The 15,930-nt window shown below is 41.2% G+C and overlaps 1 protein-coding gene across 1 annotated transcript in view; it reads left to right on the forward strand.

Moving 5' to 3' along the window:
• Positions 1–13,024, forward strand: part of COL6A3 (collagen type VI alpha 3 chain) — a 150,043-nt gene extending 137,019 nt beyond the window's left edge. The window contains 2 exon segments of the mRNA XM_029285002.1: positions 11,418–11,588; positions 12,186–13,024. Coding sequence (XP_029140835.1) covers positions 11,418–11,588; positions 12,186–12,226 — 212 coding nt within the window. The 3' untranslated portion in view covers positions 12,227–13,024.
• Positions 13,025–15,930: the final 2,906 nt, after the last annotated feature.

Consider the following 15,930-nt stretch of genomic DNA (forward strand, 5'->3'; position numbering starts at 1 on the left):
TCTGAGACGGGGGCCCAAACAACCAGAATGGAAGCAGGAAATGGAGAAATCCCTGCACGCAAGTGAAGAGGAAGGGAGCTGGGCACCATACTCAGGCTGGATCCTAGAGAAAGCAATCGACCTAATGAAGCGAACTCTCAGCTCCCTAGGAGAAAAGAATCCTGAGCCCTACGCCCGCCCCAGCTCCTGGAGCCGCAAAGGGAGAGACACCGAAGGGGAAGTGGAACCTGCAGCCCCAGGGACATCTGCTGATCCAGTAGTCCCCACCCCCCACCGAACCACAGATGGCAATCTGTATGGAAGAGACTACCACCGAGAATGAAGGCACTGATCCATTCAAAGACGTCCGCCACTGGAGGTGAAATTCAAAGGGGAGCCAACACGCTTGGGGTTTTTCCTAACCCAAGTCCTCAGCTACATGGAGGAATACGGGCAGGACATCCCCAGCGACAAAGCCCGTATCTGGATCGTGCAATCTGCCCGGGACGGGCCGGCCGCAGATTGGATGGTGAACTTGCACAACTCCAATGCCCCGGAGCCCAACGAATTCAACCGTTTTATGTCCTCTCTGAGAAGACGATTTGAGGACCCCCTGGCTGATCGCAAAGCCCGCGAAAGGATAAAAACGATGAGGCAAGGCAAACGCACGGTAGCTGAATATACGCAAGAATTCCGGGCCATTGCCAGCAAACTGAACTGGCCAGAAGACATCCTCCTTAGCCATTTCAAAGATGGACTAAATTATGACCTATATGACGCTTGCCTGCCCTGAGGGGACCCACACCAACTTGAGGAATGGTACGTCTTGGCAGAGGAAGCAGAGATCGACATATTGAAGAGGCACCGCCGAGGAAAACAATGGAGCCGCTCACCGCCTGAGCTGACACGCGAACCAGTGAAACCATTGGCCACGGCCAAGAAGCAACCAGGGTGTTTCAAGTGCGGGAAAGAAGGGCACCGAGCTGTAGAATGCCGCTCAAGAGCCACCCAACACAACCCAAACAGATCACCGGCCAGTAACTCCGGAAAGCCTCCAGCTAAGCCAAAAGAATCTGCCATGAGAATGATGGAAGCTGTGGAATCCTCCACCTCTGCTCAGCAGGGGGAAAGAACCCCAGCCTACACGGCAGGGCCGTTGGACGCCTCAGATGACAGCTCGGAGGACGAACCCCTGGTAAGTGGACGCATTGCACCCATCCTCAAGACAGTGACTATATTCATCCCCCCCATGGCCGAAGCCGTGAAGGTGAGAGCATTAATAGACTCTGGCTGCACCCGCTGCCTCATTAGCCCGACGCTAGTAGGGAATCTGGGCATTCCGTCGAGGAGACTGGAACAACCAATCTCATTTGGCCAGTTAGATGGTCCATAGCAGGGGGGGTGCCAGCTACCCTAGCCACTTTACCAATACACCTCTCCCTGGGCAAACATAAGGAGGACATAACGTTTGTGGTGATCCCAGGCATGGAATGCCCAATGATCCTAGGGATAGAATGGTTACAAAAATGGAACCCCTGGGTGGATTGGAGGACGGCAGAAATCAAATTCCCGAAGGGGGACCCTATGGACTTAAAATCCCAAGGGGGGCTACCAGAATCAAGAACAGAAAAAGCATCCATGAGAGAGGAAAAGGAACTACCAGAAATACCAGAGGAATACAGAGACCTTGCTGAAGTTTTCTGTGAGGAGAAGGCTGATGAGCTCCCCCCCCCCACCGACCAACAGACTGTGCCATTGAATTCAAGCCTGGGGCAAAACTCCTGAAGCCCAGATTATACTCCATGAGCCCAAAGGAGAAGGAGGAAATGGAAAGATTCATAAAGAAAAACCTAGAAAGGGGGTTCATTGAACCAGCCAAGCCTAAAGTGGCTGCCCCGGTCCTCTTTAGGGAAAAGAAGGACGGCTCTTTACGCTTATGCGTGGATTATAGGGCCCTGAATACAATCAGTGAAAGCAACCTATACCCTCTGCCCCTCATGAAAGACATGTTGTCACACCTCTCGAAAGGGAAACAAATTTCTAAACTAGACCTAAGAGAAGCTTACTATCACGTGAGAATCAAGGAAGGGGATGAATGGAAGACCGCATTTAACTGCCCAATGGGGTGCTACCAATTCAAAGTCTTGCCATTTGGATTACAAGGGGCCCCTGCAGTATTTATGCAATTAATCAATGACGTTCTAAGGGAGCACCTATTTAAGGGGGTCCTTGTTTACTTAGACGACATTCTTATCTTCACCGAATCAAAAGAGGAACATGTCAACCTAGTCAGAGCGGTTTTAAAGAAACTGCGAGCCGCCCACCTATATGCCAAACTCTCNATTAAAGAGACTTTTTTCTGCCGAACCAGTACTGAGGCACCCAGACATGGATAAGCCCTTTGTAATACAGGCGGATGCAAGTGATGTGGCAGTGGGGGCTGTACTATTACAAGAAAACGATGAAGGGGTATTGCAACCCTGAGCGTATACATCCAAGAAACTCACGGAAACAGAACAGCGCTGTCCCGTATGGGAGAAAGAGGCATACGGGATACGTTGGTCATTACTCACATGGCGCCAGTTCCTGGAAGGCAACAAAATTCCCTTCCAGGTGTGGACTGATCACAAGAATTTGGAAGCCCTGAAAACACCCAGGAAGCTCAACCCCAAACAAGCCCGATGGTCCCAGCATTTCCACCAGTTCCAATTTAAACTCAAACATTTGCCGGGGAGAAAGAACTTCCTGGCAGATGGACTATCTCGCATCCCCCAATATAACAGCATGCGAATCACAGACTCTAAACTGATGATGGCAGAATCACAACTGGCAGCACCAGTAACCACCAGAGCCCAAGCTAAATTAAAACCACAACTGAGCAGCCAAACTGGAATTGAATTCCGGAAAAGTTTGGAAACAGATGAATGGTTCCAGAAAAACAAAAATGTGTGCACAATGAGAGATGGGTTGCCTTGGGTAGGGGAAAAGTTATATATACCAACCACCCAAAGAGTCACATTCATGCAGTTTTGCCATGACACAAAATCAGCAGGTCTTTTTGGATTTGTAAAAACATTACACTTAATTAAACGGCAATTTTGGTGGCCATCCATAAAAAAGGACATAGAAAGCTACGTGGCCAGCTGCTCAAAGTGTGCAACTGCAAAGAGGTTGCAAGGGAAATCGCCAGGACTATTACAAACAGTGGCAAATCCCTCAGCCCTCTTGAGGGAAATAGCCATGGATTTTATAGTGGAATTGCCAGAAAGCAATGGGAATACTGTTGTCTGGACGGTCACGGACTTGTTTTCCAAACAGGTACACTTTATCCCTTGCCAAAAGATTCCCACCGCAAAAGCTTTAGCGAAACTTTTCGTCCAGCACATTTACAGATTGCATGGGGCACCCCAACGCATCATCTCTGATAGGGGAGTGCAATTTATGTCTGCATTTTGGAAGGAATTTTTATCCCTCTTAGGGACCACTCAGGGACTAACATCTAGCCATCATCCACAAGGAAATGGGGGGGGCTGAAAAAATGAACTCAGTAGAGCAATATTTAAGATGTTTTTTGAATTTCCAGCAGTCCGATTGGACGGACCTACTCCCTTTCGCAGAAGTTGCCTACAATAATGCAGTCCACTCCAGCACAGGTTACACTCCTTTTCAAATAGCCAATGGCCAAAGTTTCAACCCCATGCCAGAATTAACTCCAAATGAACCAACGATCCCATCACTGAAAGAATGGATGGAAAAACTACAAAACACCTGGCCAATAGTTAGAAAAGCACTAGACGAAGCCAGGCAGGCATACAAAGCACAAGCCGATAAAAAAAGGGTTGAGCCTACACCATTCATTATAGGAGAAATGGTGTACTTATCTACAAAATACCTAAAGTCCCTACAACCCTGTAAAAAACTTGGACCAAAATATATAGGGCCTTTTCCAATTAAAAGAATCATAAACCCAGTAACAGTAGAATTAGAATTACCCAAAAAATCTCAGGCAAATGCATCCAATTTTTCATTGCAGCTTGCTGAAAAGAAAGCGTCAGTCATCTTTACGGCCAAAAATCCCCCCCCCCACCACCTCCAATCATGGTGGAGGGCGAACAACACTTCGAAATAAAGGAAATCCTTGACTCTAGGAGATATCATGGAGCAACTCAGTACCTAGTTGCCTGGAAACACCTCCCTGCCTCACAAAACGAGTGGGTCCATAAACATCATGTCAGAGCCCAGAAGCTATTAAAGAAGTTTCACACAGAGTATCCTAACAAACCTGACTAACTTTTATACCTGTTTTGTTTTTTTTCAGGTGGATCTATCTTATTTTTAAGGGGGCAGGATGTCAGAATCCAATTATATTTCATCTCTAGTTATCAACTATGGAAAACCCCATTTCTGCCTTCTCTGGAATCTGTTATACGATGAAGGGAAGGGGGTGAACAAAGGGGCTTTATGGCCCTCACTTTGAAGTCATATGAAGTTTCCCTGACCTACACCTATAGTGGTTTTCCTGATTGTTATTGTTACCCCGGTAATGGAAAGTACATTAGGAAAGACTTCAAAGAGGAGGGCCGTCACTCCTTTTCCCCCACCCTTACATTACGAACCCTGACAGCGACCTTCTTCCCCCACTACCCCACCCCGATGACCCCCTAGGGAATTTTGCTTGAATGGGAGAGCTTGGACCCCAAGTCCTGTCTAGAATGCCTGCAACCAGCTTTCTCTTAATAAAGATGCCTGTTGGAAGAAATATTCCAAGAGTTCTGTCTTCTTAAGATGCGAAGTGGGGTGGGTCCTTACACTAGCACTGTGTTGGCTTTTTTGGCAGCTGCAGCACACTGCTGGCTCATATTTAAGTGATTGTTCACTAGGACTCCAAGATCCCTCTCACAGTTACTACTGTTGAGCAAGGTACCCTCTATACTATACCTGTACATTTGTTTTTTCTTGCCTAAATGTATGGATGTGAACCATAAGACCATAAGAAAGGTTGAGCGACAAAGAATTGAGGCCTTTGAACAATGGTGCTGGAGAAGACTCCTGTGAGTCCCTTGGACTGCAAGGTGTTCAAACCAGTTAGTGCTAGAAGAGATCGACCCCGACTGCTCTTTAGAACGCCAGATCCTGAAGTTGAAACTCAAATACTTTGGCCACCTAATGAGAAGGAAGGACTCACTGGAAAAGGGCCTAATGTGGGAAAGATTGAGGGCAATAGGAGAAGGGGACGACAGAGAATGAGGTGGCTGGATGGGGTCACTGAAGCAGTAGGAGTGAGCTTAAATGGACTCCAGAAGATGGTAGAGGACAGGAAGACCTGGAGGAACGTTGTCCATGGGGTCGCGATGGGCGGACATGACTTCGCAGCTAACAACAACAACAACAACACTTTTTTCACCGTTGAATTTCATTTTGTTGGATAGTGCCCAGTGTTCAAGTCTGTCCAGATCCTTCTGTATCTTAAGCCTATCTTCTGGAGTGTTGGCTATTCCTGCCAGCTTGGTGTTGTCTGCAAATTTGATGAGTTCCCCATCTATCCCCTCATCCAAATCATTGATGAAGATATTGAAGAGCACTGGGCCCAGAACAGAGCCCTGGGGCACCCCACTACAACTTCCCTTCATGTAGATGTGGTTCCATTGAGGACCACATGCTGAGTATGGCCGGTCAGCCAACTATGAATCTATCTGGTGCTGATGCTGTCTAACCCACATTTTTCTATCTTGTCAAGTAGTAGGTTGTGATCTACTTTATCAAATGTCTTACTGAAGTCCAAGTAAATTATATCCACAGGATTCCTCTGATCCACTAATTTTGTCACTTGGGTCAAAGAATGCAATAAGATTTGTCTGGCATGATCTGTTTTTGACAAACCCATGTTGGCTTTTAGTAATGATTTTGTTTGACTCTAGGTGTTCGTTGATTCGTTGTTTGATTATCTTTTCCAGAAACTTCCCAGGTATTGAGGTCAGGCTGATAGGTCTATAATTTCCTGGATCTATTTTTTTCCTTTTTTGAAGATGGGAACTACATCAGCTCTTTTCCACTCCTCTGGTAGTTCCCCAGTGCTCCAGGATCTTCGAAAAATATAGTTCAGTGGTTCTGAGATCACATCTGCCAGTTCCTTGAGAACCTTGGGGTGTAATCCATCTGGTCCTGGTGATTTGAACTCATCTAGGTTGGACAAGTGCTCACTTACCATTTTCTTGCCTATCTTAACTTGTGTTTCTATTCTGTTTTTTATGGCACTATTTTTGATAGGTTGGTCTGTTTTTTCCCTTTGTGTAAAGACAGATGCAAAAAACGAGTTAAATAGTTCTGCTTTCTCCCTGTTGCTTGTCACCTTCTTGCCAGTCTCCCCCACTAATGGACCAATCATTTCCTTCACTTTTTTCTTGTTTTTTACATTGAAAGAAGCTTTTTTTTGTTATTTTTGACTTTGGTCGCAAGCTTTAGTTCATTTTGAGCCTTAGCTTTCCTCACTTCATCTTTGCAGGCTCGGGCTATTTGCTGACATTCTGCCTTAGTTATGTGCCCCTCTTTCCACTTTCTATACTTGTCCTTTTTATCTTTCAATTTATCAGAGAGGTCTTTATGTAGCCAGGCTGGTTTCTTTTGAGAGCTGTTATTTTTCTATGTGATTCCATTTAGCTTTAACTTTCTTGAAAATGTAAGATTGTTTATTTTCCCTGCAATCCTTGTAAAAAAAGGAAGAAGCATTTACTGGTGAAAGAAGTAGAGACACAAATATTTCTCTTCTCTCATTTACTTAGCATGGTATAGAATATCTCAGAGGATTCAGCAGGAGGCTCTAAGGCACAAATATGCATGTGAGGAAAAGACACACCTTTTTACCAACTGTTATTTAAAGATTTTTTTAAAAAATAATACTTTTATTAAAATTATAACTATAATAAAAGATAATATAAACTAAAAAGAAAAATAAACTTTAAAAAGTGCTAGAAAGAAAAAAAGTAACAGAAGATAGAAAGAGAAAATGATTTCTAAAGAATGTTGCTCTTCATGCTCATAGAGAAGTTCACAGATACTTTTTCTACATGGATAATTGCACGTAGTCCTCAGTTAACAACCATTTGTTTAGCTATTGTTCAAAGTTATGATGGTGCTGAACAAGGAGACTGGCAGCCAATCCTTGAAATTGCAGTTGTTTTGCGGTATCCCTGTGGGTCATATGACAACCAGCTCGCAGTTAACAGTGTTGCAGCATCCTGGGATCATGTGATCGCTACTTGTGATCTTCAGTGTCAGCTTCTCACAAGCAAGGTCAGGAAGCCAGTAGGAAGTCTCAAGTAGCGATCACGTGATGTGCCTGGTGATTACAACTGGGACTGCTACAACTGCCATCATAAGTTGGCATGGTCATGTGTTGAACTTTACAATTGTATCACCTAGCAACATAATTCCTACTCCCAATCATTGTCATTAACCAAGGGCTACCTCTACTCCACCCAATTGACACAATTATATTTTCTCCCAGAAAAGCCTATTTTGCTTATTTTCATACCAGCAGCCTGCTCTCTGCAAATCACTTCAAAATTTGAAATGTCTTTACTCACATCAAATATTTTTAGCCACACATTTTCCTATAGAACTGCTTTAAATAAACAAAGGAGTCTATTCTTCTTTCAGTCTCCAGAAAGTATTCTTCCACTAGATAATATACCTGCAACTTATCCAAGTCCTGATGGTGCCGTATATTTTGTAGACTGTGCCCCACTAAAATTCAGGAGCCAAAAGGTGCTGTAAAGCACATGGGATCTGAAGACAGCACCTGTTAGCAGTCAGGCCTTTTCCTAGCATTACCTGTCTGTAGCTGCCAGGCTCTGCTGGGAAAACTATCTTTGGTTAAGAAGTTGCTGAGAGCATTAACATTAGAATCGTTTTGCCTTCAAACTGGGAGCACTGAGCAGCTCTATAATTGATGTTGATTTATTTCTTTTTTAAGGGAATAAATAGCAAGTGTAAACTATTCCTGGTTTCATGGATGTCTTTTGAATCGAGGAAAATGTCCCATCATAGTCTAGGTAGGATATGTCTATGAGTGAGACTTTTCTTTTTCTCAAGTAGAATATATCTCGCCATGGATTTCTTTTAAATTAAGAAATGTATGTCCTGATTTCTGCAATGTTAGCAAACTAATGCAAATTAGGATGGTGTTGGTGTCTTGTCCATCTGCAAGGAAGTCATTCTGTTTTGAATGATACACCTAAATGTTCTTTTTTAAAAAAACATTAGGCTTTGGATCATTCCAGATTTTATTTATCTGATGTGGATGTATTAGCTCAAAATGTATTTGAAAGATCTTCAAAGTTACCCGCCTCCATATTAAAAATACATGACAAGAGATTTAATCTAAGTTTCTTTTTATATGAAAAATGAACAATTCATTTTATATTTCAATGATATACAAGTATAACAAATAAAACATGGCACTGAATTTATTTAGGTATTTTTTTAAAAAATCCCATGTGGACTCGGAGGTAATATTGTTTGTATGAAGAGGCTGGGTCATTTCTCAAATGTATGTGTTAATTAGGCTCAAAGGAACACCAAATTGGACAGCATCAGTGAGCAGGCCATTAAAAAGATCAGCAGTTTATGATGATGACAATAATATCAAAGTGCCAGCACAATAACATTATTTCTAGAAATATTACCATGGCATCATAAGCAATTGGCAGAAATACTTTAAAGGCCTCCTTTTTTCCATCATTTGGAAATTTAACCCAGACAGCTGAAAATTAGAATGATGCAAATAATTATTTAATGAAATGGTTAAGTTTGACCTACCTTTCAGGAATCATTAAGTAACTCTTAGACTTAAGAAAACACAGGCTTACATCATTTATCTTGATGTTATTAAAAACTAAAAAGGTATTTAAAACAAGCACAGAATAGGAAGGCAATGTGTGTAACTTGTTTGATTAATTATATTTGATCTGGATTCCATTGTACTGAATACACATGCACATATACAGAGAGAGCCTTCCTGGATTTGAACACAATTTCTGGCAACTATAGAGGCACGTACATGTAGTTTTCTTGGCAGCTGTGTAAAAATGCTTTGCTGTATGCCATTGCCTTCTTCCAAAACATTTCTTTGACTTCTCAGTCACTCTGGGATTTTCTGATTGTCTCTCAACTAAAGACTAAGCAAATAAGACCATCTTAGATTTTTTTTCTCAGATTAGCCAAGATCCTGATGGCTATTACATATATCACATGTTTATGGGTAATATTTATAAAGCAATACACTGAATCTATTGTGCTTAATGTACAAACAAAGTGTGGGTAGATCTGATATTGCTTAAGCAGAATGTAAAAGTCTAGCTGACTTAAGAAATGAATGAAGCAATATCAGAACTAATAACATTTCTCTCACCTCACCCTTTGTTGATTGGGATATACACATCTGCAAACCCTGATTCATTACCACACTCTAAGGCAGGGGTCGGCAACCTTAAACACTCAAAGAGACATTTGGAACCCGTTTCCCACAGAAAACAAAACACCAGGAGCCACAAAACCCTGCTGCTTCCCCCCTCCACACGGAGCGCTCCCCGCACACGAAGCTCCCCACTGCCAGCCACTGTTCACCCCTCCAACGGAGCGCTCCACTGCCACCTCTGCTTCCCCCCCCCCAGGATGGAACACTCCGCCACTGCTTCACCCAGTGGTGAAGGTGGAGTTTGGGAGGCAAATTGCATTGCCAATTAGTAACCTACTGAAAACCGAAAGGGAGAGGAAACTGAAGCCCAGCCAACCTTTAAAATGGATGGTAGAGTGCCAAACCACATTAGAAAGATTGAAAAGGTTATTTTCCGCCGGACCAGTCTTAAGACACCCTGACGCTGACAAACCATTTGTGATTCAAGCTGATGCTAGTGATATGGCTGTGGGGGCAGTATTAATGCAAGAGAATGATGAAACTACAGCCTTGTGTGTACACATTGAGGAAACTCACAGAGACAGAGCATAGATGGGTAGTTTGGGAGAAGGAGGCTTATGCCGTCCAATGGGCCCTCCTAACTTAGCAGCATTTCCCGGAAGGGAACAAAATCCCCTTCCCGGTATGGACCGACCACAAGAACCTGGAAGCCCTAAAAATGCCCAAGAAACTGACCCCTAAACAAGCGAGGTGGTCTCAGCAATTCCACCGGCAGCCCAGGCGTGGCCCAGCAGCAGCAGCAGCAAAGCTTGTCCTCCCAACTCAATCGGCCGCCAGCGTCTTGGGTGCCTCTGTTCCGTCCAAGTTAAAGAAAGCAGAGGAGCAGCAGTGGGATAAAGCAGGCGCACACGAGCGAGCAGTGCACCCAGCTCTTATTTTTTGAGAGCAATTCTGCTTTCTTCAACTCAGATAGAGCAGAGCCACCCAAACTTCTGGCGGCCGATTGAGTGGGGAGGATGAGGAGAAGAGTGTGAGGCAGGCCGGCCAGGTGAGGAGTAGATTGGGCAATGGAGGCTGGCTGGCTGGGGAGGGGGGATCATGGCCGCTCAGGGGGATTTGCCAAGCCTCATGGCAGCGGCATTGGCAGCTCCCCCCACCCGGCCCATTTCCCTGGATCTGTACAAGATCCTTGGCAGAACCATTCCCTCCATGCCCCTGATTGGACCCATGTGGCACGTTCTTTCCAGCTCCATCGCAGTCCTCTGGCACTTCCTCTGCCGCCACATGCAGTTCCACAAACAAAAGAAGTTTGTGGGCAGTCCTACAAACAAAAGAAGTGGGACTAAAAAAGTTCAATCAATCAATTCCAACTTCACAAGATCTTTTTTTTCTGCAAGAAGTTGAAATTGATTGATTGAACTTTTTTAGTCCCACTTCTTTTGTTTATGGGACTGCACACAGCGGTGGAGGGATGAAAGAGCCGCATGCAGCTCCCCTGTTCTAAGGGAATGCAGTTGTAGCTTAAAGGGCAGTCCCATCAAGAATGGATACTTGCAAAATCATCGTTATCAGGAGCACATTGTATATTTCTGAAGTTTGGGCTTTTTAAATTGAACTGTTCTATGTCTATTTTTACTTGGAATTTCTATATACTTTAATTCCATAACTCCTTGTTTAAAGGTAGGACAAAGCAAGACCTAAAGTTCTTTGTAAGATACCTTCCAGGAATTCTATTGGCCTTAATTTGTATTACTTTGGGGGTGATTTCTCTGCTTTACAACAGATCATCCTTTGTTTTCTTTTAATTCTGCATGCTGCTGTATATAGTAAAACTGAATTACTACTTTATATGTGTTATATGTATTACTGTTCCTGAAAGAAGCATGCTCATTGTCACTAGAAAAGCTTTATCGTCATGTTCAAGTGAACGTGTGTGAACTTTATGGTGGAGAACATTCACATAGAGTGTTGTTGTTTTTTTTACACAAAGTGATGTACTGATTCTTTGTCTCTTGGTTTGCAGTCACAGATATCTGCCAGTTGAAGAAAGAAGGTGGTCCTTGCAGTAATTTTGTTCTAAAATGGTATTTTGATCCAGAGACCGCAAGTTGTGCTAGATTTTGGTATGGTAACTGTGGTGGAAATGAAAATAGATTTAACACACAGAAAGACTGTGAAAAAGTCTGTGTTTCAGGTAACAGATAGATAATTGTTTAACTGCATGCTTTTATTTCTAAGAGCAAATGATTAATAGGTCTGTAAAATAATTATGCTATTTTTCACTTACATGGCATTGTTTATATGGTAATATGCAGACAGAAGTCATAGATATTGTATTGCCAAGTCCTAAAATGTAGTGCCAAAATATTTCTAGTTGTTTGCTGTATTAAATCAAAATCTGAATCATAGACAAGAAATTAATTTTTAAAAGATAGTACTCTTGTAAGCATGTTTGGTGTCATAAAGTTGCTCAGTTTTCCATAGTGTATATTAATATAGTTTCTGAGGTCTTTGTGATTACGTAGATTTAGATAAATGAGAAAGGAAAGTCTGCCCAGGGGTGCATGTACAGAAGTCATCTAGATTGCAGTTCAAGACTGAGGGTGAGATGGCATTCCTCATCACAGCCTACTCTATGCAGCCAGTCCTGGAGCTGCTTTAAAAAACAGCAATTTATGGCCTACTTCAAAATTCTTGCCTATCTTTATGTGTTCTGTTAAATTCATCAGACAATATTTTCATGCAAATATTTTAGAAATGAAATTTTAATAAAATATTCTTCATTTTCTAGCTCACATCAAGTCTGGTGTTGTGACAATGATTGGAACTTAATTACAGCAAAATATCAACAGATACCTCTAAGAAAACCAGGAGTCAGCCATTGCCAACATACCCCATGTAGAAGCTAAGGGTATAAGGCTCCCTTGCACTGTGCTATTTCTGCTTTACTTTCTGCACAAATCTTGAAGAAAGTGTTTTGCTGCATGATTTTATCAATATGGTGCTAAAATGTTTGTGGATTGAATGCTCATTGTGTCTGGGATATACTCTATAATTTCTACAGTATGTACTATTTTACCCACCACCAATTTTATTTGATTCAACAAATTAGAGTTTACTTTGAATTCTACCAGCATACCTATTTTGGCTATTGTAAAGATTCTAAAAGAATGTGGGGAACAAACACTGCCATTGTTATATACTTGTGTTTATCATTGTCATAACTGAACATAACGTTAGATGTCTGTTCTGAAAAAAAGGAGTCAACTTTTCATTGTACTTTTACTCTTGCTGGATTAGACTTTATATCAATCTTCCTTTATGTATGTGTGATCAATCACACCAATGACAAATGCAGCATTTGCCAGTACTATTACACTGCTGGGACTAACAACCAAGTTCAAGAGTTTTTAAAATATGGCGTAGAAGGTTTCTAGTAATCCTCCAATGTAGTGTGTTTTATAATTTTTAATATTTTTTGCTGGGGTGGGAATTCTTTTTTTTAATTATTTTGTTTCTAGGAAATCTTTACAAAAGAACTTTTAAATAAACTTTTAAATAAAGTTTAAATGAGGTTTTGAAAGTCTTCACATTTCATTGTGGTGGTGCTTTTTACAATAAAACATGATTCTATAAAAAATGGATTTTGCCATCTGGTCTTATTTATTACACATCAAATGGAACTTAAAACAGTAGCCAGAGCTTCAAAAGCTTAAAACTGTTTCCTACTTTTTTGCCTGCCTTGAACAGCTAGATAATGTTTATTTAGACAATTTGGGAGCTAAGGGTGAAAATCTTCTATTGGAAAGTGATTGGAAAAATTATACGACACAGGACTTATATTAGCTAAAGAGGAATAGGAAAGAAATTCCTGCTGCTGATGTTACCTAGTTTGGTAACAAAATATTCAGAAACTAAACTGAGACAAGCTTGGAGAGCAAATTACTGCCAAAATTATAAGACAGTGCATTACTAGGCATTAAAAAACATAGGGAAGACTATGTCCATTCCAACAACTTGGCCGTTATGCAAAATGGTTGCTAAATGAAAAAACATGAGAGAGAGGGGGGAGGGAGAAGAGAGGAGAGGAGAGAGATATGAAGATCACTGATTGCTTTCTTCTCATTCAGATAAATTCTCTTCTGTGTCCTGATCCATTTTTAAAATGTTATTTATTAATCAAATCTGTATAGCTGACTATTTCACGTGTCTCTTTTTTGACCCCTTGCAAGGCAGAGAGATTGCTTCAAGAAGCTTTCCCTTCCTAAGCTACTTTTATGCACAGCCTGATGCTTGAAACTGACCAGACTTTAATCAGTTTCACACTGAAGGCTTTTGTTGACAGGCAGGGGACATTTTGGTCATAAATGTGCACATTGGTTGCTTTGCCAAGGAGAGAGGTAATAGAGAAAAACATTGTCCATTTATGTTCTCCAGAAATGGTTGCCTTGCTTGTTCTGGAAACAGGGCAAACGGACAATGTAGATAAGCCCTTGGGGAGTTGCCTTGAGCCAAAATGAACCTTTTTCCAGGTGCAAATCACACAGAGGGCATTTCTACATTTGCCATTTAAGCTACTCCTGCCCTATGTTCCTTTCAGCTTAAGAAAAAACTGTCCAGACTGAGACACTTTGGCAACAACCTGCAAACTATTCAGTCCAGATGCCGATCACCATCTCTTTCCATTGGACAATTTCCCTGCTGCGATGTCTTTCCATCTTTGTGTGGGAAAGGGTCGAGGTTGGGAAGCAGCCATGAGCCTTATTGAAGCAAATCACAGTGCTTCCTTACCTCTGTGAGAATTGTTTTTCCTCCAGAAAGCCAAGCACTTTGTTGGAGTAAAGCCAACTTTTCAGAATTCATGCACCACATACTGTATCTGCTTGAATTCATTAAAGTGAAACTCCTCAAAGTAGAGTTGGGATGCTACTGGTCTCTTGTTGAGAAAAGAGTACCTTAAGGGCTGTATTAATGAGTTATTCCCTTTTATATTTTATGTAACATGCAATGTTGAACTGTGATTTTCACTCACCCAAATATTTCAAGACACACATTGGCAACAAACACAAAATAAGGCAGAAACTGCAGAAGGAAGATATTTTTTTAGAACTGCCATCCCCATCACTTGGTCTACAGCCTGTTTGGCATTAAGACAGGATCGTCATCACTTACTAGCTGAGATCCAGCCGACAGCATAGCAGTGTTTTTTTAACCCAGCATCTATCTCTTGGGGTGGGCTAATTGGCCCTCAGGAGCAGGGACAAATTTGGGGTTCTGTCAGTGTATGCCCACTCAATGCCTAATCCAATCCTTGATCAAACTGTCAGATACTCTTAGGCTTGCTGGGCTGGAGATTATAATGTGCTTTCGGAGCCTAGAGCAGCTCACTTCATAGCAACCATGCAAACTTTTTCGTCCTCTGCCAATACCTGAAGCAGATCATCCAATGAGTTTAGTATTTTTATGATCAAGGAGCGATGGGTGGGGAACTCATGTTTTCTCACTGGCAAGATAAAACTGACACCTGGTTAAGGTTAGATTCATGGCTACACCTATACAGAGGCAATGGACTTACTGCACTAGTCTTCTTAAAAATGAGATTGACTCCGAGAGGCCTTGAAATAATTTGTGGCTGGCATAATCAGTAATCCATCATAAGGGCTGTTTAAAGATTTATCCTATGGTAATGAAGCAAAGAAGCAGATATTGTATCCACTGAGTTGCTTCAAATTGCAAGATGGATGGTTTATAGCCCCAGTTGCTTCTTGAGTTTTTATAGAACACTCAAAGAATTTTTGCAATTTTTCTGAGTTTTCAAAGGTTTTTGTTCATAAAACTTCTCATAAATTTTGCATAATTCTCATAAATTATGACTTAAAGCTTAAGTCAATTATCAGATTGTATATTTTATTTTTATTTTGTTATTGTAGATTTCTTCTTGTAAAATTTTTTATTTTTTTGTAAAATATACATCTTCCAATATACACAATACATTAACTTTAGCTTTCCCCCCATACCCTCCTCGGCTTCCCGGAGCTGAATACAGGATCAAGTTCATATTTCCATAATTCTTCTACAATCATTAATCCAATTAAAACAATTATAATGCTAACAATCTACACACCCCTTTAACTCTAAATAAAGTATTACAACTATACTAATTTATAATCTACCTAATCCTTAAACGAACTAACAAGAAAAAAAATAAATTCACATAATTAAAAACACTATTATATCTATATATGTAATTTAAACAATAATCCTTTCCTAATTAACATAAAGAAAATTTTCATTTCATATAATTAATAGTATCATTAAAATATAAATTTATAAATAAAAACAACTACTAAACAAAAAATATTACCACTCAAATATATCCCATCTATAATCCTTCAATCTCCCCCCAAAAGTAAGAAAAAAAAACACTAAAAAGAGGAGAAAATAGCCCTAATCATATATAAAAACATTTCCAACTTCCCTTAAAGAATCCCTCCACCCGTTATACCACAAAATTTTTATTATTACTTCAACCTTAA

Source organism: Protobothrops mucrosquamatus, unplaced genomic scaffold (genome assembly GCF_001527695.2).
Source record: "Protobothrops mucrosquamatus isolate PMUCROS unplaced genomic scaffold, P.Mucros_1.0 scaffold1170, whole genome shotgun sequence".
Lineage (NCBI taxonomy): Eukaryota > Metazoa > Chordata > Lepidosauria > Squamata > Viperidae > Protobothrops > Protobothrops mucrosquamatus.